Source organism: Falco punctatus, assembly GCF_963210335.1.
Source record: "Falco punctatus genome assembly, chromosome: 5".
In the NCBI taxonomy this organism is placed as follows: Eukaryota; Metazoa; Chordata; class Aves; order Falconiformes; family Falconidae; genus Falco; species Falco punctatus.
The window spans coordinates 16,630,917-16,654,295 of NC_137584.1; the positions used below are offsets into that span (position 1 = coordinate 16,630,917).

The 23,379-nt window shown below is 37.2% G+C and overlaps 1 protein-coding gene across 13 annotated transcripts in view; it reads left to right on the plus strand.

The window, feature by feature from the left end:
* LGSN (lengsin, lens protein with glutamine synthetase domain) overlaps nt 1–23,379 on the plus strand; it is a 126,456-nt gene that overhangs the window by 20,525 nt on the left and 82,552 nt on the right. For 6 of the 13 annotated variants that reach the window (XR_013928355.1, XR_013928356.1, XM_080388826.1 and 3 more), the window contains one exon: nt 1–68. Coding sequence is in view for 4 of the 13 variants with exons in the window: in XM_080388826.1 (XP_080244952.1) it covers nt 1–68 (68 nt within the window). In the remaining 9 variants the exon portion in view is untranslated. The other 7 variants (XR_013928350.1, XR_013928351.1, XR_013928352.1 and 4 more) reach the window with 3 other exon arrangements.

Sequence of the window (23,379 nt, forward strand, 5' to 3'; positions counted from 1 at the left end):
GTAAAAAGAAGACACTGCACCAGGGAGTGGGGAACCTCAAATTTCCAGTCTTACTTTTTGCAAAGGAGGTATAATTCTAAAACTTTCTAGAAGAAAATTCTTCTCTAGCTCATTTGCCACTAAGAGCTATGGTGTTTTGTTTGGAGCAATTTGGCCTGGAATTGTTACCTGACAAATGCTAGCTTCTAAGAAGAAGAAAGCAAAACAATATATAAAAGCTTTCTTTGCTTACTTTGAATGCACTGGGATAAAATGCTGTAGAAATGCTAGCTAGAAGCAAATTGACTTAGTGTCAGTTTGAGCTCCTACCAAACTATTAGATACTATTACTAGAATAGAAACCTGCACCACCTGCTTTTGCCAAATAGATGTTACAGAACTACATATTAAAACATACACATTTTTTAGATTTTCTAAAGGAAAAGTTTTTTTAAATCAGTCAAAACTCTTGTTCAAATTTGTCAAGATACTTGCCTCTCATTTGAACATAGCAACAAAATGAGAGTAGGACGTGTTTGATTCCTTTCCTAAAATCATGAAAAAGGAGTTTACAGTTTTGATTTACAACCTTTTGGAACTGAAACTAAAAGCAATGCATTACTACCCAGTTCATGGGTAAAATACCTTTTAAACCTACTTGTTCACATTCATTCAACACAAATGTTTTCAGAAGCAATGGGAATGGTTCAGCACCAGAGTTGTTACTGTTTTAATACTTCCATGGATATAAGTAGGAAAATATAGTAAGAAAATGGTAACTTCACAATTTCTGCAAAAGGATATTTAAGAATACTGGGACTTATACAGCACTTTTAAAATGTAAAACAAGCACAGACAACTCCCAGTCAATAAATGCCAATCACCTTTTGTCACTGTCTAGCGATTTGGAAATCTGAGATGAGAAAGGCAAAGGGAGATATGCAATTCAGCTGTCCAGCTTGTTGAAAGAAATAGTAGAATAGAAAAGTAGAACAATAACATGTAGTTTAAAAAAAAAGGTGGGTAAACTTCCTTTCTATATACATGAGGATTAGGTAAATTTATAATCTCATGTAATTACAAAACAAAACCAGTGACGTTGCTATCTGATAATTGCAAGTAAATGATACAAATTTACAAATACTGATATTTACAGAGAGCTGGTTTTACTTGAATACACATATAAAGATTTTTAGTTATTAATATTGCTAATATTTCATGAATAGGGGAAAAGGCTAGATTAATTAGCTAAATTTCATATTGAGATTTTTTAATCACTGTGGTTGTATTAAAAAAGACCCAACTATGTGTGTGAAAATGCCTTGTTGAACTAACCATCTTTCTTCTCAGGTAAAGGGAAATCTGGTCTGTTATTTAACATCCTGAAGCTACAAATAGAGAAATTTTTCATGTATTTGTGCTGTTTACGTGCTTAAATGCTAATGTAGGTCAGCGATCCATTGTTAGTGACTGAAAGGCCTAGAATCCAAACATACCTGCTGTTTGGACCCAGTGTTCATAATCAAATGCAAGTTTTCCCAACAGCCTTTAGGGTACTGAAGTGCGGTACTGACAGCTTATGAACCTGTTGCCCAAGTTAGCTCTGAGCTAGCTTTCACGTACCAGTGCTTGTACATGTGTTGTATTGCTCTTCCTTACTACTATGGAAGGTCTCCATGCTTCTGGATAAGGCTGAGGAAGAATCATTTGTATGCTGAGGGAAAAGCAAATACCGGCATATTTTAAGATCAGCGTAATTCTACTAAATTGAGTAAATTGGTTGAGTAAGTGGAGTAATAAATTGAGTAAGTTGAGTAAGTGGAGGAATAGGCTATACATGCTAGGTCCCTGAATTAATTTTGAAGAGTCAAAGGAGACTTTTTGTAGATAATCCAGTGGAGATTTTTTCTTGAGGTCAGCACTTAATGAGACAGGACCTTAGAATTCCAGTCAGTAAGAGCTAATTAGACAATGATTATAAAAAAAAGAGAAGAATGGGGCAGGAATCTCTTAGGGAATCTGTTTCTGAAGTTTTTGGTTTAGAAGCACATCCTGCATGTAAACATTACTCCATGAGCTGAGTTGGTCCAGTGCTCTTAACATTCTTGCGTACCTTGTGGTTGGTTCTGTACTGTGTTTAAGTACCTTTGCATTAATCAGAGTCGTAAGATACGTGTGTTGTTACTAAAACTCTTACTTTTCTCTGTTGTTGCTGTCTTCTAAAATAATTGACTAAATCATTAACGAATGATTGAAAAATAAATGCTACTGTGCTCAATAATCATTGCTCAAGTTTTCAAAGGAGCCTATTCCTTCAATTTTTTCAGTCGTCTTTGAATATCCATGCTTTTATGACTGAATCACTGATTTTAAGATGTCAAATCCTTAGCAGATCTAAACCGTATAGTAATTAATTGGTTTTTATGGACATGTTCCATATCTCTTGATAAATTATTTATTTTTATCATGTGATTTGAAAGCAGCAGGATTTGAGGATAATTTTGGTAGGAACAAGTTATGTAAATAAATGGATGTGCATACAAACTCAAATGATCTTTTACACAAACAAAAACCCATAATGAAAGATACAGTATTCTTTGTAAAGGATTAGTGAAGGCATGATAACTTTCTTTTCCATTTTTCAAGTCCATGTCACCCTTTGTGAGAGGAAAACTGTCAGTGCTTCAAAAGCCTTAGTCTGAACCACCTGCTTTCATATATACAAACAATAAATAAATAAATACTAATGCATACATACAAATATAGCTAGCACTAATTCTTTAGTACCAATCAGTTTGAATAATATCACTGAAACTCACCATCAATTTATAACCAATTTTATATTGGCATTGTGTAAATCGGGAGAAGTTAAGAAAGCATGTGGCAAATTCCATTCTCACCACCTTCTGAAAACTGCAGAGGTGACACAAAAGTTCTCTAAAATGGGTTTAGAGCTTGACCTTTCAGAATTCTTTATGTCCATCCTGCCTACTTAGGTTTTTTTGGTATTTTACAAAATTGATGGCAGCTCTTTGGAGTTGCAAACATTATTACAATTACTTGAAGGAATCACAACCATCATCTGATACAGATACTCTGTAAAAAAACGCACAGGAGGAACAGTTTTTGCATAATATTGTGACAAAATGGAACAGTTTGGATCTCTGGAGAGATTTATGGAAAAGCACAAGCAGATTAGAAATGGGATCAAGTCAGGCCTGCAACAACACATCTAGCATTTACAGTGCATTTATAGAGACCGATGCTGACTGCATGGTCCTGCTGTCTTTCAATATATTTTAAAAGTTCCTCTGGGAATTCTGATGAAGGATTTAGAAGGAGACAAGATAGAACATTTTTGTTATGGTGCTCAAAATGTCAGATGCAAACTCTCTTCACTGTAATGCAGATTGGTCTCTGTATTTTGTAGGAAAGCTTAAAAGATATTGCCATTATTGATATAATATGGGAATCACAATGCATGCACAGTTAACTGAATTTTAACTTTTATTATGTTTAAGCTGTAATGTTCAAATCTGTTATTTTATGCAATGCTATATTTGGTCCCTAGCAGCTTGCTATGTCTAATTAACATCTACATGTGTGTTTGAATGCTATCCTAATGCCCATAATTTGTAGGACCTTCATTATGGATAAAATTGCAGCAGTGCAACAAATGTATTGAAGAAACCCCATAATTTGTCTTGTTAAAACTCCAGTGAACAATATGAGTTCAGTCTGTATCTTGCTCATACTGCATTGCTTAGAATGGTGATCATGATTTTGTATGTTTTTTGTACATGGGATTCTGTTTCTGACTGGGGTTTTGAGATGCTTTTAACATAAATATTGTATTTGGTACACGCAGTTATTCTGATCTCAGGATTCATCAAAAGTCTTGTGTTCTCTTTACATTTGTGATCTTTAAAATTACTAAAATATGGATGGAATTGCAGACTTAACATTGATATATTAACTGAAGGTGGTAGTTGTTCCTTTGTATGATTTTCTCCTGCATGCTCTTAGTTTGTCTCTAGTTTATCACCGAGATAAAGGACTTTTACTTTGTAAAATTGATTTGCTATGGTGAATTTCTCCTGCTGCTATTTTAATCTTTTTTGATCTGGATTTATAGTGACCTTTCTTAGAGAAATTGTTTTGTATAACCGTTTTTTGGGGGGATTTTTTTTGTTGTTGTTTTGTTTTGTTTTTACTTAGGATTTAAATGATTGCTTCAGCTTGATCCCTGAGGTTTTTTGTTTGGTTTTCATCTTCAGGATTATTTCTGTTTTACATTAGTTGGGTTGCTGTTTTCTTGGTGACCTACTTGGCTGCCACAATGTCCAGACTCAGTCTTTTTGGCTATGCTCTTTTTTAAAAGGGTGTTTCTAGAAATCTGCCTGCTTGAACAGCATACAAATAAAACAACATTTCAAGTCTTCTTTCTGATGATGTGCAAAATTTGCCACAGCATCTGTTATTTTTTGGTGGTTTTCCATGTTGGCTTTAACCATGTTATTGGAGTGAATGTATAGGCATGTTGTCTTTCTATCAACTCTGAACTATTGGATACTACAATTTCCACTTTATTCAAATTCTAGTTAAAATGTTGAGCTGTGGCTTTCTTTGGACAGTATTTATGTAAATATGGCACTTTCTTACCAAGTAAATCTATTCCTTTATTGACTGACAGCCACACCTGCAAACGTAAGCCAGTGACAGAACCAAGTAGAAAATATATTCCTGCTAACCCCTTTCACATGTCTAGATTTAATATTAAGGACATGTTTATATGGCAAATTTTAGCTGGCAACAGTTAAAAATGTTATTAAGTGGATTGACATATAGCACTGACTGAAATTTCTAACCTTCCTCAAAGCTGAGTGATGCTAAAACAAACTGGACAGTAAAAATGTCCCTTAGAGGTGAAACAGGGCAAGAAATTGTAAACTGTTATCTGTTCTGCTGTTCATTTATCTAACTTAATAGCCTGTAGGCAAAAACAGGGGAGTGAATCCGTTCTCCTTTAGTGGATTGGTAATTTATTTTTCATTATGGTCAGCAACTGAAAGATTAAAATGTTTATGAACAGAGCTCTGTGCTCAGGTAGCACAGCTACACAGCAGTGAGCATGTTGCAAAGCAATAAGGGATAAGTCTCTGAAGTGACTCCAGCTCTCACCAGTTACAAACATGCAAGGTAGAGCATATAGTGAGAAAACTACAGTCAGTAGTAATTAATAACAATTATAAGGTGATTGGCAGTCAGAAATAAGTCCTTTTCTATTCAGAGGATGTAGAATTTGCCATTAACTACAGACTTAAAGTGCTGCTGCAACAAAATTCACTGTTTTAAAGACTATATACACATGCACAAACATAAAAATCTGAGTGAGGTTGAGAAACCAAGCACTAAAAAGTTTGCAAATGCCAGAATGAAAAATGCTTCTGCAATCTTTATTTGGCATCCAAGTGCCTATGTATTATGATATAGAAGCACATGTTTAAAATATTGCCTAATTCATTACAGCTGACAGTGCACACTATTTAAATTCTTCTCTGAATCATTACCTTTCTCACAGATTTTTCTATGAAATGTATCACTTGCATCTGAAATCACCACAAAAATTCATTGATTTATTATCTAAAGGCCCCTATGAAATAGTGGAATATTTTATCCCTATTTGATTTGTAGGAAGCTGAATGAAGTATGGAGGGGCTAAGGTCAAAGAGATCCATTAATTTTGTGTGTCTAACTGGAAAGGCTGAGGCCTCATTTTTCAAGTAAGGTAGTATTTTTAGCAATTTATATGTCTAGAACAGAGGTCCCTCTGACAACTATTACATTCTGAGTGCTTAATACTTAAAAAATCAGACTATATGGTTGCAGTTTTCACTTCTTGTAGCAGAACCTCTCTGAGGCAGAGCAGCTGGGGACAACCAGGAAAGGGAAAAATTTCCAAAACTCTGTGTATAAGCTCAGTCGTTTACTTCATGGAGATGGTGCAGGAACAGCCTACTCATCACTACAAGCCTTGTAAAGCTTTAATGTGTTCAGTGAGTGTGGAATTTCTAAGGATTTTGGCTGTTGTCTCTCTCAGGTCTCTATGGGTATGTGTGAGTGGCACTTTAAAATTTTATAGTGTGGCCATTTAAGATGGTATTTCACAGGGACAGTGAAAGGTCCATCCTTGAAATGTCTACATCTTGCTCAAGTTCAAAACCGTGGCACAAAGTGTTGAGGAGGGGAAGATGGGGGGAAATGAGATGGGGCTAAAATATTGCCAAGAAAAGATCTCAAATATTTTTTTCTAATATTTAGAAAACAACCTGATTTTACTTATTCTTTTACCACAAATATCAGAAATGTTACTTCTACTCTTTTTCTAAAATTTTCCAGGCTCAGCCACATTTCCAGTATGCAAAATGTCAGCTTAAACAACTCCTGTTGGGCAAGTTTAAAATTACTTATCCAACTGCTACTAAGAGTATTGGCTATGGTTACCTCAGCCACCTGCCCTTCCAGTAATATGAAGAGCCTCATTCTGCTCTAAATTACACCACTACAATTCCAAAATAATTTATTTTTTGTAAAAGAAAGGACATCAGTGCAAAAGTGATGACAAATAATCAAAATAATGTCAGATAAAAATTATTTAAAATAATTTCTTTGTTTAAGAAACACATGATGCATAATACAAATGTAGTGAATATTGAACAGCTACAAATGAGGTAATGAAGTATGGCTTTTTTGCCTCATTGAGTATTTAGCAAGTATTTCTAGATCCAGTTACTTTTCCAGACACTCTGGCAGTTTTTGTAGGAGAAAGCCTAGTTTGTTTTCCAACTTGCCTTCAGTTATCTGCATCCTGACAATCAGAAATCCCAGATAAACAATTTACGTCAAATCTTTTTTATTTTCCAAAACCGGATTAATCCCTCAGCTAAAACATATGGAGAACTGCATATATATATTTTTGAATGAAATCCACTAACGTTCATAAAAGAACAATCCCATGCCAAAGCATCAGAGATCTCTTGCACTTTTGTTGAGTAAATCAGGAGTTATTTCAGTGCCACAGAAGAAGATATGTGACTTTTAAACTGGGGCAAATGAGAGGAGTGAACTAATTTTAATGAAATTGTATGGAATTAACACTGTTAGTACAGTTTCTATTTTATTTTCAACTGCAAGTCAGATAAGATAATACTTAAGTGTATGTCAGTAAAGAGAAGGACAGAACAATCATGAGTTTGACCTAAAAAAAAAAAAAAAGTACAAATTATGATAATTATAGCATATTTTTCCTCTTTTTTTTCACTTTTGCACACTAAGGTATGTGCATACTAGAGTATGAGTGTCTTGTCTCTCTAGGAAAATTCCATTGTCTGGAAAATCTATTTTGATGCAGAATTATAGTCAAGACTCTGACTTTTGCCTTACTTCTGCTGTGGCAAGCACGACAGTGTCTTAGCAAAACTAGAATTACTCTTATAATGTTTATGTTGCCTTTATTTTCATAGTAATCTGGAAATTAAAAGTATCAGATGGCATGTTGGACTTTGTATGTATCTGGAAATAAGTCAGATCTTTCATGCATATATATTGCAATGGCTTTTCATCATAGCAGCAGCTGTCTTACTTTCCCTATATCTTTTCTTTGAATTGTGACTTACTAGTTTCTCACAGAAGAATAGTGTCTCTTTTCTTTGTTCTTTGCCAATAACCTTATTAGTCCAGTTCAAGTCTCATGCAAACATTACTTTATTTAAAAATCATGTTACTTTAATAGTAAAAAGAGTACACAGAAAATATATTCATTCCTGTGAAATTAATCAATTCAGGAACTGGTAAAAATGTTAGGCATATTGTGAAATGCTTGGCATTACAGGTGTTACTGTCTTCTGTCAAGGCTTCCATGAACTCTAAGGAGAGTTGTGTGGAGCTTGCTTCTTTTTCTGAAGGAACACACAAGGATAAGAAGCCTTAGCTCCTCTTTGCTTCACCCATATTGTTCTGAAAATGGTTATTTTTTTGAAATAATGTAGTCACTTCATGAAATAATATTGATAGAATACTTAGAATTGATACATGTTACCGTATGGCTTTGAAAATAAGTGTGTAAAACTGTACAATTTTATAAATAAATTTTATACAGAACAGATTAACCTTCTTTTGAAAGCATCAATCCGAAGTAATCAGGAATTATGTACTACAGATAATGCTTACCTACTACTTACAAACATTAATTGCAGTTGCTGAAAAATTAATGTTTTATGTATGAGTTTTACAGTATGAACAAAACATTTTTAAATAGCTAAAATATTTCCTCACACTTGCACAAGTAATTTACATATGAATTACTATTATATAAGTTGAAGAAAATAATAACCTTAATTTCAAGGAAGCATTATGTGAAGAGAAATACATGAAGGTTTTCATAGAAAAACTGTCTTCCCTCCCACTAATTTCAAGACGTTCGTGATAGACTCTAGTCAAAGACCTTTTAATTCCTTATTTTTTAAAATAAGTATGATCTTAATAATGACCTTCTGAAATAGTGATTAAAATATTTTTATAATTCTAATGTTTCATCACTAAGTGGAAAAACCAAAATGCTTTAGAACTTTTCATTTTTTTTCTTCAAGAAAGAAGCATGAATACTTAAATGACGTAACACATTTCAGATAGGTAATTTGTATATAGTTACTTTAGTAAAATATTTGCAAATACTAGAGTTATTTTGAAATGTACTTTAGGTATTAGATCTAAGTGATTTATATTCTCCCTGCTAGCCATTAATTCAGTACGTGGGAATGACCCAAGCATGTTGTGTTTTGGTAAATTCTTCACCCCTACCATCAGACCTCATGTCCTTGTGTTTAAGGGTTAGAAATGTGTTGCAGAAGTTTTAATATGAAGTGACTATATGTGCTGGTTTTGTCTGGGATCTAGTTAATTTTCTTCATAGTAGCTAGTATGGGGCTATGTTTTGGATTTGTGCTGGAAACAGTGTTGATAACACAGGGATGTTTTTGTTATCGCTGAGCAGGTCTTGCGCAGAGCCAGGGCCTTTGCCGCTCCTCATCCCAGCCCAGCAGCAAGCAGGCTGGGGATGCATGGGAATTTGGGAAGGGACACAGCCGGGACAGGTGACCCCAGCTGGCCAAAGGGATATTCCATACCATATGATGCCATGCTCAGCATTTAAAGCTGGGAGAGGAGAAGAAGCCGGGGTTGGGGGGTGGCAGTTCAGAGTCACGGCGTTTGTCTTCGCAAGTCACCGTTATGCGTGCTGGAGCCCTGCTTTCCTGGGGCTGGCTGAACACCTGCCTGCTGGTGGGAAGTGGTGAATGAATTCCTTGTTTTGCTTTGCTTGTGTGCGCAGTTTTTGCTTTCCCTATTAAACTGTCTTTACCTCACCCCATGAGTTTTCCCTCTATTACTCTTCCAGTCTCTCCACTTTCCCAATGTGTGGGGAGTGAGCAAGTGTCTGCGTGGTGCTTAGTTGCTGGCTGGGGTTAAACCACACCACCATATATCCTCGGTTGGCCTCAAGCATCCCAGAATGCAGGCACATCCTGACAGAAAGAAAAAAAAAGCAAAACGTTATTTAATTTCCTTTCTGAATCTGGTGAACTGGATCAAGCAAATAACTGGGTTAAAATAGTCATCTTTTTTTCCCTTGGTTTATTTTTAACTTGTGTCAGCTTCTCAGTTTGGTTCATCCATGGCCACACAAATAAATGAATCAACAGAACAATGTGGGTGGCACACAGAAGTGAACATCTGGGATGGAGAGAAATGAGTTGTTTAAACAAATTATCATTGGAAGAAATAGTTGTGAAACTATCTTCAATTGTCATCCAGGAGGTGCTTATCTTTTCCTGTTGAGTAGGGAATGAGACCTTGGCTTGAGTGGTCAGCCTGGCTAGGCTCACAAAGATTTCCTGGTATAGTTGTATCAGTAAACTGGTAGAATAGCTCCATCCATGTTAAGGTTTCTTTCAGTACAGATATATCTAAAAAAAATCTATTTGCCTAATATATAGGCAAAACTGTTAGTGCTCTTTTATTTCCTGCTTCAGTGAGGTTTTCTTTATTTACCTATATTTTGGGAGGTTTTGGTTTTATTTCTATAGAAAATATTGTCGGTGTTCACCTTCCTAACTTGATCCAATAGTAAGTGAAAGCAGCGCGTATTTCTACTGACTTCAGTTGGGTTGGGTTCTTGGTCAATGGTCCTTAAAAGATGAGAAACATTTAGAAGTTGTGTTAGTTCATATCTTCGGTTTCTACCAGCTTTAATGTCATTTAACCTAGTATCTTCTTTCTAGCAATGTGAGTAGCCACTTCTATCTTTGCAAAGACAGTGATAAGAGACATAAAAAGAAATTACATTTTAAATGAAGTTCTCATTTGCAAACATAAATATAAATGGTTTTCAAAAAGATGCAAGCCAGAAGAGAATCCATTCTATGTCAGGGAATCCAACCTAATGGGCTGCAGAAGTCAAATATTTCTCATGGGTGAGAAGCATAATTACCCTAGATTATGAAACTGAATTCATATAAAATAACTAAATCGCTTGGAACCGTCTGGTCATGGCTATTTTAGGCAAATTTTAATCCACAAGCCATTGTATTAAATATTCTGTTTTTAAAAATCTAACCAACATGAGAACATCAAGTCAAGATTATGAAGCAACAGAAAACCTCCTAGAAAGTATGATTACTTTGAAGTTCCTCCAGATGTAGAAGAATTAAAGTTGCCTTACCTTTCACAGCATGGCTGTGTGAACTCTGGTTTTGCTCTTCATGCTGCATTTAGTAAAATGGAAAGAGAAGCAATGGTGGGGAGAAGAAAAGGGTGAGACCTAACCAATTCCCATCAGACACTCTGGCAAGATTAAAATATGTACTTCTCAGTGAGATCATGCTTAGCCATAGTGGTTGTGGTCATGTCCTTCCTTTTCCTTGCTTTATCCAATATCGTGGGCCATAGCAAAAAAATATTCTACTTGAATAATTTTTAAAATATTTATTTATTTAATCCTATTGAAGTCTCATATCAAGGTTTCTTCTTCAGTGCAATTTTAAGGGCACAAAAGGAGAAACTGTGTTCTGAAACTTACCCTTCATTGAAAATAAATATACATCTTGCATGCAAGATATCTAAATTAACCTGTGAAAAGTGATGATCAAAAAATACCTCTGTTTTCCATTGCATTTGTTTCCTGTCCATTTTAACCACTTTCTGTTAGAAGTGGCAAAACAGGACTTGTGTTACTAATAAGCTGATTGCACTGTTGTAGGAGAAGAGTGGTAGCATTCAGGTTAGTTTTCTACATAATTACAAGAACTACTTTCACTAAAATTGAGAGATGTTCAAATGTCCAGGTTTGCCATGGCTGCAATATTTCTTGGATGTGTATATTTTCATGAAGTTTCAGCAGAACTTAATATTATGATGAATCTCTGGCAGGGTTCTCTTAATGCTTCTAGTGATCGCACAACCTGAGTTCTTGAAATTTAAAGAGTTTTTTCAACAGAATTTCATTTGGGAAAAAAATCTACTTGTTTTTCTTTTCACTCCACATCAAAATGAAAGTAACCTCAAAAGCTAGTGGCAAATGGAATTGTTTTCCATATAGTCTTGATAACTGACCTTCTTTCCAGTAGTTACTAAGTGCAGTAGCTACTGCAGTTCATCTTTATTAACAGATGCTTGGCTGGCAAATCCACTTCTGGTACACTCCCAGAGAGGTAGTTTAATAACCAGCATGTGTCAAATGTCAGTTCTGCTGTTCCTCCTGGGATTCCTTCATCAAGAGAATACATAGTCTGTCTGTGCTATACAGGCATTTTCCTAAGCCATCCTCCAGCTTGCTTTCCCAAGACCCACCGACGATTCAGGAAAACAAAAAAAGTAATTTTTTCAAACTATTACATGAGCAGTTCTAAATATTCAATGCTTTCATTATCCTAAGACAGTGGAAGGTGAAATGCCATTTCAACCAACTGTTCCATAAAGATCTATCTTACTGCCCAGAAAAAGGAGTACTGCTGTTGTGTAGCAATCATGAGCCAGGCAAACCTTGGTGCAGAAGAGACTCTTTCTTTCCTCGGTTTCCAAACTCAGTGGTATTCTGGTTCCTTTCTGAATTATACATTGTTGATTGGCCATCCTCCTTTAAATAACTTTCTGACATGTAGTTATTCTAAACATGCTGACAAGGGCTTTAAAATAGAAGATAGAACATTTAGAAAATTTAGTTATTTCCACACAGTGATGTGATTGCCTGTCTCCAAATGTACTTCAGGAATTCACGTCGAGGATCATATGTTTGTAATGGATGCTTTTGCATAATAAGTTAAGTGCCTTTCAAATGTGCTATAGCTTAAGAAATGTCATGGGTTTAATTAGATGACTTTATTTATGACTGGAATATACTCTGTCTATCATGGTGAGACATGGGAAACACTGAGACTAAATCCACTCTCCAGAAATACTTCCACTGAAAATACATGGAATTTACCCTCAGCAACTGCAAAACTGGTCCCAATTTAGTAAAATATTGACATCATCTTGATATTCATAGCTTTATATTCTTTTCAAAAAGAAAGAATGTACTGAAATATAATCTCCACGGAAGAAAAATCCTTAAAGGCATTCATTTATGGGTAGAAATTAATAATCACTCTATTTTATTTCAGTAAATGAAGGAATTAACCATAAAACAGTTGGTTTTTTGGAAAGTAAAAGTTCAGTTCTTTGGGTGCTTTATGTGTCAGATCTGTGTCACAGATTTCCAGTTTATATTTCTAGTCTTGTTTTTGAAATGTTAATATATCCACACACATGCATACACCTACCCATCCTTCCCCACACATATATGTATATGTATAGTATACATATATAACCACATTTTTGATACATATTCTGAAGTGCATAACATTTTGTGAACTACATAAACTAAGATAGTGAAATACTGTATCATGTCAACAATATCTAAAAATGTGTGACTGTATACGACTAAAGAAGTCCTTCCTTGTACCATCAGAGAGCTTTATTTCTTAAATGTAAATAAAACCAGTGAAGAAATAGTGTAAGTTAATTTGACCTTTTCCTTATAGAAGAAAAATACCTCAGAGCTAAGAGATAAGGTTGGGAAGACATCATTAGGAAAAGAGGACAGGAAGAGGAAAGGAAGAAAATAAGAAATTATAAAGTGTCAAGTTAAAAAAAAAAAAAAAAAAAGATCTGGGTTGGGTTACAAGAAGAAAAAATTAGAGGAGGTTGTATCATCTATCCTGAACTCTTTCTGTCAATCAGAGATAGGAAATACTGCCTTCAGAAATCTGAATACGGTGATCCATTGACTTGTCAGTCACAGGAGGATTTCAATACATTGATTCCAAAGCCTGATTTACACCACTGTAGGAGTTACTGAGTGAAGGATTAGAGAAATAGGAGGCTTGTTTGGGAATACAATTTCTGAAGGAGGTTAAATGAGATTAAAAAATGGAAGGAGCAAAACGTAAAAGATATACTAAAGTGAGGGAAAGAAGAGGAAAAAGCAAGAGAAAGAATCTTTCTGTAACGTCTTTTGATTATTTTCAAACATAATCTCATGTTTGCTATTTTCCTGGAACAAATTTTTGTCCAAAGTGATCAGTTGATGCCAATGTGTAACAAATGCTTGATGCCTTCATGCCTCCTTAGGTAATGAAAAGTGATTGTGATACCTGGGAGTCTGGCTCTATGAGCAGCCATGGCATGACTTGCTTGACCTACCTTACTCATGGTTTGGAGCATTATAGTGAGCAACAGATGAACATTTTCAAGCTTGAATGCTCACTTAAGTCCCAAAACTAGAATTAAACCTGAAATAAATAACTGGGAGCAGTCCTTGTTGGTGGAGCCAATACTTCTGAGCAGCTTCTTTCAGACAGGATGCTTCTTTCACTGTGTGCATGGCTTCTGAGGATTTATACTTGAAATGTTGGTTTGGTTCCTCAGGGTTTTTCAGTGCCATCTGTAAATGTTCCACCCCACTATTTTGCATTGTCCATCTGCTTAGACTAAGCATTTTCTCATAGGTCCTAACACAACATATTATCCTAGAAAGCTATGTGAAAGATCATTATCTGTTGGTCTCAGGGCCTTGCAAATTTTAAGGCATATATTTCCCCATAATCCCTGCAAGGTGGGGAGATAACAGTTCTCTCCATTATCTGAAGCAGAAATCTAATACCAAAAGATGCTTAATGTGTAAGTCTTTCACTAAGGTAATGCCAAGTTCCTCAAATTTGCAGACACATAATCCTGCAACTCACGTACTGTGTGAATTTCTGTCACTGAGGTGCTTCTGCCACCTTACACTGGAAGTCACAGCATTGCTTGGGGACCTGCACTGAAAACTATCTCCTGACAGGATTACCAAACCAGACATCTCCCAAGTGTCTTCTCTTATGGGACTAATTTAGAGGATGCTTTTATACCATTTCCAATAAACAATAAAGACTTCTATAATCTGTGTGGTAATGTATATAGACATCCCCTCCAGTATTTTTTTGATGAGAGGGAACTCATGTGAGAATTAAAAATGTATATTCAGTTTTTCTTTTTAATATATCAGGATCTGGAGCAGTCTTCCTCTTTTATGTGAGAACACATTAATCAACAGAATATAGGGGAGAGAAAAAAACACACTGAAACATTTTCATTTTCCTAACATTTATTCACTGGTATAGAGAAAAAAGACAACAGAATAGTATTAAACTGGGATATGGGAGAGTCGGGCTTAGATTTCTGTTTCAGTATATTTTATATTTTGCAACAACTTTGAAAAGTAATACTTTCAGCTGTAGCACTGGGAAAAATGGAACAAGCTCTTAAAATCAATTCATATAAGCAGAGTATGAAATTTACAAATTTTTTTAAAAATCACAAATTTCAAAAATCACAGTAGGCAGGTATTAAATATTAATAGATACTGATGTATCAAAGCAGAGAAAGAATCACTTTGGCCTTTAGGCTAATGACAACCTATCCTGAGGATAACTTATATAGTGACTTTATGGCATTTTTGGCATAATTAAATGGCAATAGAATATCCCAAATCTGCTACCACAAGCAAGAAAGAAGAGTTTCATGTTCTGCCACTCATCTTACTTTTTCTGTAGGTGTTTTTTACATCATACCTCTCCTGACAGACATGAAAAATTAATGATGGGGCTTTAAAATTTATCTGTGCACTACACCATGGCCAAGATATATGTGGGCTAGTGGAAGGCTATCCATATCACGGGTAGGGCTCATTTCCCTTGCACATAAACATATGCCTTTTGGATGTAAACCAAAACAAATAAAACATTATTAAAAACATGCAGGAGTATGCAAGACTATAGTGCTATAATCAGCAAAGAAGGCATAAAGTCATAGAATCATCGTATATTTTGGGTTGGAAGGGATCTTTAAAGGTCACCTAGTCCAGCTGCCCTGTAGTGAGCAGGCACATCTGCAACTAGATCAGGTTGTTCAGAGCCCTGTTCATGTTCAGCTCTGTAAAAGCTGTGTGGATGGAAGGATGCTAAGCCCTCTGTAAAACTCCACAGGTTCCAGCTCCAGTTAAGGCGATGGAGAAGAAGTGCCCATTTGGGAGGAGGCATTCCTGTGAGACTGCTTCTTCTGCACTGCCTATGCGCAGCATTCTTTCCTTGGCTTCACACCATGCTGACCCCCAGGAGGGAGCAAAGCAGGTGTTTCTTCCTGGAGCTCTGTAAAGTGACCCAAATCAGAGCAAATGCAAACACAATCAAAATGAAGTTTTGAAGGGTGTTTGTAACAGCAGGAAGAGTAATCAGGCCTTCATTCAAAAATCAACACCTTAGTCATGTTTAAGATGGGTGAAACAGATTTAAGAAGCAAGATTGTGACATCTACAATAGTTGTTAAAATTTGTTTTCATGCTGAATTATATGAGATTCTGAACATGAACACCATAGACAAAGAAAAACACTAATGAAAGTTAAAGCGCTGCACAGGTCTGAACAGTCAGCAAAGGACTGCTGACAAAACCTCAAAGTCCTGTTTTCTACTTGTACTCTAACAACTGTGCAGTCATAGTGAGCTTACAAGCAAGAATAGCATGAAAAAAGGGAAGATTTATTCTCATTCTTTGGAAACTGGGAGTATTTTATTCAGCACTTAAACTATCGGCAGCCAAATATAGGGGAGATTGACTTTATCATTAAGATATGAATGTTACTATGTGACTAAATGGTAGATTTCAGATATCATTGTTGTCATGACTTCCAAGAACAAGAGTTTACTCTCACTATGAAAAGCAAAATGCAATCTGATCCGTTACAATAGAAATATCTGAACAATTTTCCATGGCATGTTATCTGTGAATAATGGAAAATTTATGGGAGATAACCAGTAAATAATTGCTCCAGATAATTTTTCATGTAGTCTGTCCATTGTAAAACTTTCAGGAAACATTAACCCGGAGTATGGTACCCTGTTGCAGAAAGCGTAGATACCACCAAACAATTAAGGTAATTACAAATATGCCAATTTTTAACTCTGTGAAGGAGTTCTATTACACAAAATGAAACTTTAATTCAAGAAACATATAATTTAAGCATGACAATAATATTTTACAATTGCTGTTATTTGAACAAAGTGAGAAAAATTACGTATTTGTCACAGTAAAAACGTCAGTCATGAAAAACAGGACATTTATAAACAAACTCTTACAGAAATGTAATTTAGAGGTACACACAAAGAAAGACCAGTGGCATCTAGAGTAAGACGTATGCATGACAGTGATACTTGGCTAGACATTAAGACCCTTACATTTAGATTTTCATATTTATATGCATACAGACATGCCTATGGCCCCATTATAGTTGACGAAAATCTAAGCAACACAGTTGTGATGTCTAAAGAGCAGTTCAGTTCACCTTAGAGCAGACATTAAGGCTATGACCTTACTAGCAAATAAAACAGTTCCACAGCTTAGATGCCTATAACACTTAAATTTAGGTGTCTTACTGTCATACTCAGTGGAGTCATACATCAAAAACCTTCATGTGGTAGAGAGGAACCTAATGAAGTTCAACAAAGGCAAGTGTAGGGTCCTGCACCTGGGGAAGAATAACCCCACGCACCAGTACAGGCTGGGGCTGGCCTGCTGGAAGGCAGCTCTGCGGAACAGGACCTGGGAGTTCTGGTGGACAGCAAGGTGGCCATGAGCCAGCAGTGGGCCTTGGTGGTCAAGAAGGCCAGTGGGATCCTGGGGTGCATTAGGAGGAGTGTGGTCAGCAGGTGGAGGGAGGTGATCCTCCCCCCCTCTGCTCTGCCCTGATGAGGCCACATCTGGAGTGCTGTGTCCAGTGCTGGGCTGCCCAGTTCAAGAGAGACAGGGAACTGCTGGAGAGGGTCCAGCAGAAGACTACAAAGATGGTGAGGGGACTGGAGCATCTCCCTTATGAGGAGAGGTTGAGAGAGCTGGGCCTGTTTAGCTGGGAGAAGACTGAGAAGGGGTCTTACCAATGTCTACAAATATCTTAAGGGTGAGTGTCAAGAAGATAGGGCCAGGCTTTTTTCAGTGGTGGCCAGTGACAGGACAAGGGACAATGGGCACAAACTGCAACATGGGAAGTTCCATCTGAATAGGAGGCAAAAGTTCTTTACTCTGAGAGTGACAGAGCACTGGCACAGGCTGCCCAGAGGGGCTGTGGAGTCTGCTTCTCTGGAGACATTCAAAACCCACCTGGAACAATTCTGTGCAACTTGCTCTGGGTGAAGCTGCTTTATCAGGGGTCTGGACTAGAGGACCTCTAAAGGTCCCTTCCAACCTGACCGTTCTGTGATTCTGTGATACATGCAATATGGCCTATCTTTATTGCCATCCTCCTGTTACCAGAAAACAGGCCCTCTGATCTTGGCAAAATCACATTCCTCAGTCTTTGCGGTTTGACTGCTGTCAGTTTTGTCCATTGCCATCAATACAGGGCTTTCTTTTATGTGTCGCTCTATTGTTTCTTATAGAATCATAGAATTGTTTGGGTTGGAAGGGACCTTTAAAGGTCATGTAGTCCAACCCCCCTGCAGTGATCAGGGACATCTTCAACTAGATCAGGTTGCTCAGAGCCCCGTCCAACCTGACTTTGAATGTTTCCAGGGATGCCACCTCTCCTTGGCAGCCTGTGCCAGTGTTTCACCACCCTCACAGTAAAGAATTTCTTCCTAATATCTAGCCTAAATCTACCATCTTTTAATAGTTTAAAACCATTACCCCTTGTCCTATTGCAACAGGCCCTGCTAAAAAGTCTGTCCCCACCTTTCTTATAAGCCCCGTTTAAGTACTGAAAGGCCACAAAAAAGTCTCCCTGGAGCCTTCCCTTCTGCAGGCTGAGGAACCCCTACTCTCTCAGTCTTCATAGCAGAGGTGTTCCATTTCTCTGATCATTTTTGTGACCCTTCTCTGGATCCACTCCAACAAGTCCATGTCCTTCCTGTGCTGAGGTCTCCAGAGCCAAATGCAGCACTCCAGGTGGGGTCTCACCAGAGTGGAGCAGAATCACCTCCCTCGACCTGCTGGCCATGCTTCTTTTGATGCAGCCCAGGGTACAGTTCACTTTCTGGGCTGTGAGTGCACGTTGCTGGCTCGTGTCCAGCTTTTCATCCACTAGCACCCCCACATCCTTCTTGTGCTGCTTTTGCACACAAACTTTTCTGCAGGTAGTTCAGCCCATAGCAATTTTAGCATTTCTGTTACAACTCTCTAGTCTTGGAGTAATCATGAACATAAAGAAAATTAAGCTTTCTTTCACTTCACATATATAGCCAAGTGATTTTAATTGCAGAGTAAGTTGAGCCTACTATCTTGCCTGTCTCTTGCCACAAGCTTAGCATCACTCAGCTAGAGTCGAGTTTGGGATAGCATTTACAGTTAGTAAAAAGAATCTAGTAAAAAGAAATCAGAAATATCTGAAAAATAATAGTAAATGCACTTCTCATTAGATAAATGAGTCTTTCTGACTTTTCCTTTCTACTGGGATTTAGGCTGGTAGAATTCTAAGTCATTGTAATCAGTAACACCCAATTTTATTTTTTATTCAGCGCTATTGGTTTTGATAAGAAATTTTCAGTGTCTCAAATCTGGCAAAAAGCTTCTACTGAACTTTGTTATGAAACAAATCATAAACAAAAGAGAAAAAAAGACTGTACTCTGTCTTGAAGATTTTTTAATTTGGTGTTTTAATTCCAATGTTAGTACTGAAGCCTTTTTTTTTTTTTTTTTTTTTTTTTAATGGGGACCAAGGTGTATCTGTGACTGAAAGCTTTTAAGGATAGAATAGACGACTTTGTAAAGTGTGACAAAGCTGAGTACTGCACTGCAGCAGAGAGAAAGACTAAATGACCTTCTGAGATCCTTTCCAAGTCTGTTTCCTATTGTTTTGTTGGTATTGTATATAAGTCATAACTATAGATGCTGAAATTCCCATAACATCAGGAGGTTACCATATATATATGTGTGTGTGTGTGTATGTACATGTATGTATATTTAAGTACACATGGCTTGTTAGTCAGTGAAAAAGCTATTAAGCTGGTGTTTTAAAAGAGATATAAAAGCAAAAGCTCTTTTTCATGTTATACTTTTCAATAAATCCCTACAAAAAATAATCTAGAGTGTTCTTTTAAAACAAGACAGTTGTATTTTATATCTGGTAGATTTTTAATATGAATTTATAAAACTTGCAGGTTTAAGAACATAGGGTTTATTTGATTTTAAATGTAGTTATGAAGTCTAATGATAAAAGCGGTTATGCCCTATCTGTGCAGAGCCAGATTATCTGGTAGAGCAGATTAGGGCCAATTCAACATGTACTTGCAAGGTCAGGTCATGAATGGTCACTGCCTGCATTGGAAAAATCATGTATTATGCTTCTGTGCCAGTTTTTCTTGTGCATTTTATGTTATCTTTTGGGTTGCCTTGTGTCTAACCTTCCTTCTACTTTCCACAAATCTGCCATATCCCGCAATTTTCTCTGCTTTTTGCTTCAGAGTTCAGCTGCTGCCCCAGGAGGAAGCTGCACTGGAAGCTCATTGCCAGACGTAGCCTCTGCTTTTATCAATCTTTCCACCTGGGCAGCAGTAGGAGCACAAACACTGCACTGGAAGGACTTTTGCAGGTGATGATATTTCTGTTTCTAACATGTGAGACTGACATGTGCCCAGTCACTGAATCACTGCTTAGCTCAGTGGGACACTTACAGCGCGGAAATTGTGCAGTCCAGACTGACTGGGTGGGTGGGACCTGCTAATTTCATCACCACTTCTGTTGATCACATCCTCATTCCACTCAATTTCTGAGTTTCTAAAGAGAAAAATGAATGTTAGCAGATAGTTGTGCTATAAGGATTGTGAACAGATGCAGAAGTTTCAAATGGAGACAGTGGCATCCCTGTGTATCACATGCTAAGGAAGAACGGGTGGCTTTTAGCAATTCTTGAGCCTGTGTTAGGTCTTGGAAAATTGGTTTAATTTCCTGCCATGCTCTGCTGTGAGCTCAGGAGCGTCTTTCTCCTTGCTATTCTGGAATACCTAAGATCATGGTCAGCCCTAGCACAGCAAGGTGGGGCAATTGTTCTGTTTCAGGCAAGGGTATGAAAACACCTATTTGCTCAAACCTAGAGAAGACTGGATGCATATGTCTAGTAATGCTTCAAAACATGGTACTGCAAGGAAAGACAAGCACCCAGGCAAGAAATATTATCATCTGTTAGTCACTGGAAAAGCAAAGTTTTGCAAAGTGTGCATACCATGAGATGATTTGCAATATGTTTGTGTCTGCTGGATATCCTTCTGCAAGGAGGGAGCTCTTGTTCTTTTCCTGGAGATTAACTGATTCTACCTAGGGAGAGAAACCTCCAGAGGTGATAGAACAGATCAAGTGGAAGGGTTGTGGTAAAGAGTTTGGTGTCTGCACGTGAAGGAAAGACCATGTTCAGTCTGTGAAATCAGTCGTTCAGTGGCTATAATGTGACAGTGAGATATGGGGTATATATGTGCTTTGCACAGACAGACCGCAACTCCAGAGATGAAATGGAGCATAGTGCAGGATTCTGGGCTGGGCTTCATAGATATAACTTCATAACTTTATCTCTAGAAACTGAACGGGTGTAAGTCCAACAACCTGTAAGATGTCCTGGTCTACAGAACACCTAGAGCTTGGTCATGTGTCCAGAGAATGGAAATCAGTTAGAAGCCAAGCATATATGTAGAGCCTGCTATGGACACTCAAGCTAATTTTCCTTGGTTTCCGCTGTAGCAGGTAGCCTTACACATTAAGAGATGCTTGTGCGCTGTTCAGGAAAGCCATTAACAGATCCAGATACAAGGTCTTCCTCCTCAGGAAGGATGAAGCCATTTTCTCATAATTTGGAAGGTCTGATAGGGTTTCCTGCAGACCTTTAAAATGCCCTTGCTTTGTTGAGGTCCCCCAGGTGTCCATGGCGGTCTTTCAGAGGAGTGAGGCAAACAGCTGAAGTCAGTAACAGCTTCAAACATTCATTTAATCCTCTTGTGCACTCAGAGAATCAAACCTGAGAGCACTGGATGACCATTCTGTATATGGCTTTAGTATCTCTGAGAGGACACAGATAAAAGGCATCAGCAGAGGTATGTACTTCGGTTGGAGCAGCCCTGTATCTCAGAGTTTACGCTATTCAGTGTATGATACTATCAGGGAACTGTTGTGGTTTGTCTGATCCAGGTGTGCCTGGGCAAAGAAGTTGTTTAGAAGGAAGGTGTTCTGGATGAGGTATCAGCCTCTGAAAGTCATCAACATGCAGCTGTATCTTACTGTATTTACCAGCTACTCAGAATGTATGGTTACATTTATCAAAATGCATTTATTAGCAATTTGTCCAAACGTACAGTGCAGACCTGCCTTGGCACTAAGGTATTTCATGTCTCAAGTTCTAACAAGATGTGTTGCCAACAGGTTGTGATTGCAAGCACCTCAGCGCTTATAACTTAACAGGAAAAAAATGAGAGGAAAGGTGGTTGCATTATCCTTTTGCTTAGGGGTTGAGAAAGAAACATGGTTACAAAGAGTTTGAATAAGCAAGTATCACACAGCAAAGACAATAAAGCATAGTAAAAGAACAAGCAGAAGCACTTCCATGGTATTTTAAGGATTAAACGGTTTATTTGTGTGCCTCTGAAGGTACAGTAGACACAGCAGTATTTAAATACTAGACTGACAAACTAGGTCATTTCAAAAAAATGGGGAAGGTTCAAGGCAGGAGTGTGATAAAAAGTGATGTGTGCGTATCAGACAGCGAATGAGAAATAGGATAAAAGCAGATTATTTCCTATTTCATAGCTGTATCAGCCTCCCAAAAATTTTCAGAACAGAATTGATTCCTTTTGCAGATACGCTTCAGTTCTAAATCACAAGTAAAATCAAAACCAGAAAAAGAAATGAATTAAGAAAATGTGATCAAAATGTTTAGGAATATGCTGGTTTTGCCACCTGTGCTAAGTTAGCAGTTATCTCATGGGAGGGCAGAAATGGACAGCTAGAGTGAAAACCTCTTACAAAATTCCAGCTAAATCAGTCAGTCCTTTTCAGTTTGGGTGTGGTTTTGTTAGATGGTATTTGAGTGAATATACACAGCATATCTCAGCAATCATCAGTGTGTAAACACTACAAGTTACAAATTTAGCTTTGAAAGAGCAAATTAAAACATTGTTTTATCTCATCTATTTGTTTGCTTCTGACCGGAGAAAGCTGTAATTTAAAAAAGAATTAATTTATGGTCTGTCTGATTGTGTAGCAGGCATATTGAATTTAAATATCATTAGGTTAGGATTTGCCCTGCTGAACTGGTAAATGCAGTAATTTACAGACAATTAGCTGCTTGCTGATGTCTTTCAGATGCTGATCACCACGAAACATAACCCCGGTGCCATGTCTGTGCAAGCAGTTCCTGCCTGTTCATCTGGATCTCAGATGTCATAGGCTCATTTCAGCACTAAGTGAGGATTTGACATTGTTGGCAAATTTACAACTATCTGGTGCCTGAATTACCATGATGCTGTGCGGTAATCTGACTAAAGCAAACTGGCAGAAAGCATGTAGTCACATCTCAGACCATCTAGAATTTTGCAGCTACCAGGAGGTTTTCTATTCCCAATACATTTAGCAACTTAAACCTATTAAACTATGAGAAGACAGGCTTTTTTGTTCTCTTCCATGGAACCTCATAGTTATGGATTTGTCAATGTTGTAAACATTTGAACTTCATCTACATTTTTCCTTGGCAGGGATCTAAAATCCATTGCTTGTCTGTGTCTGGTTTATCATCTGTGCTA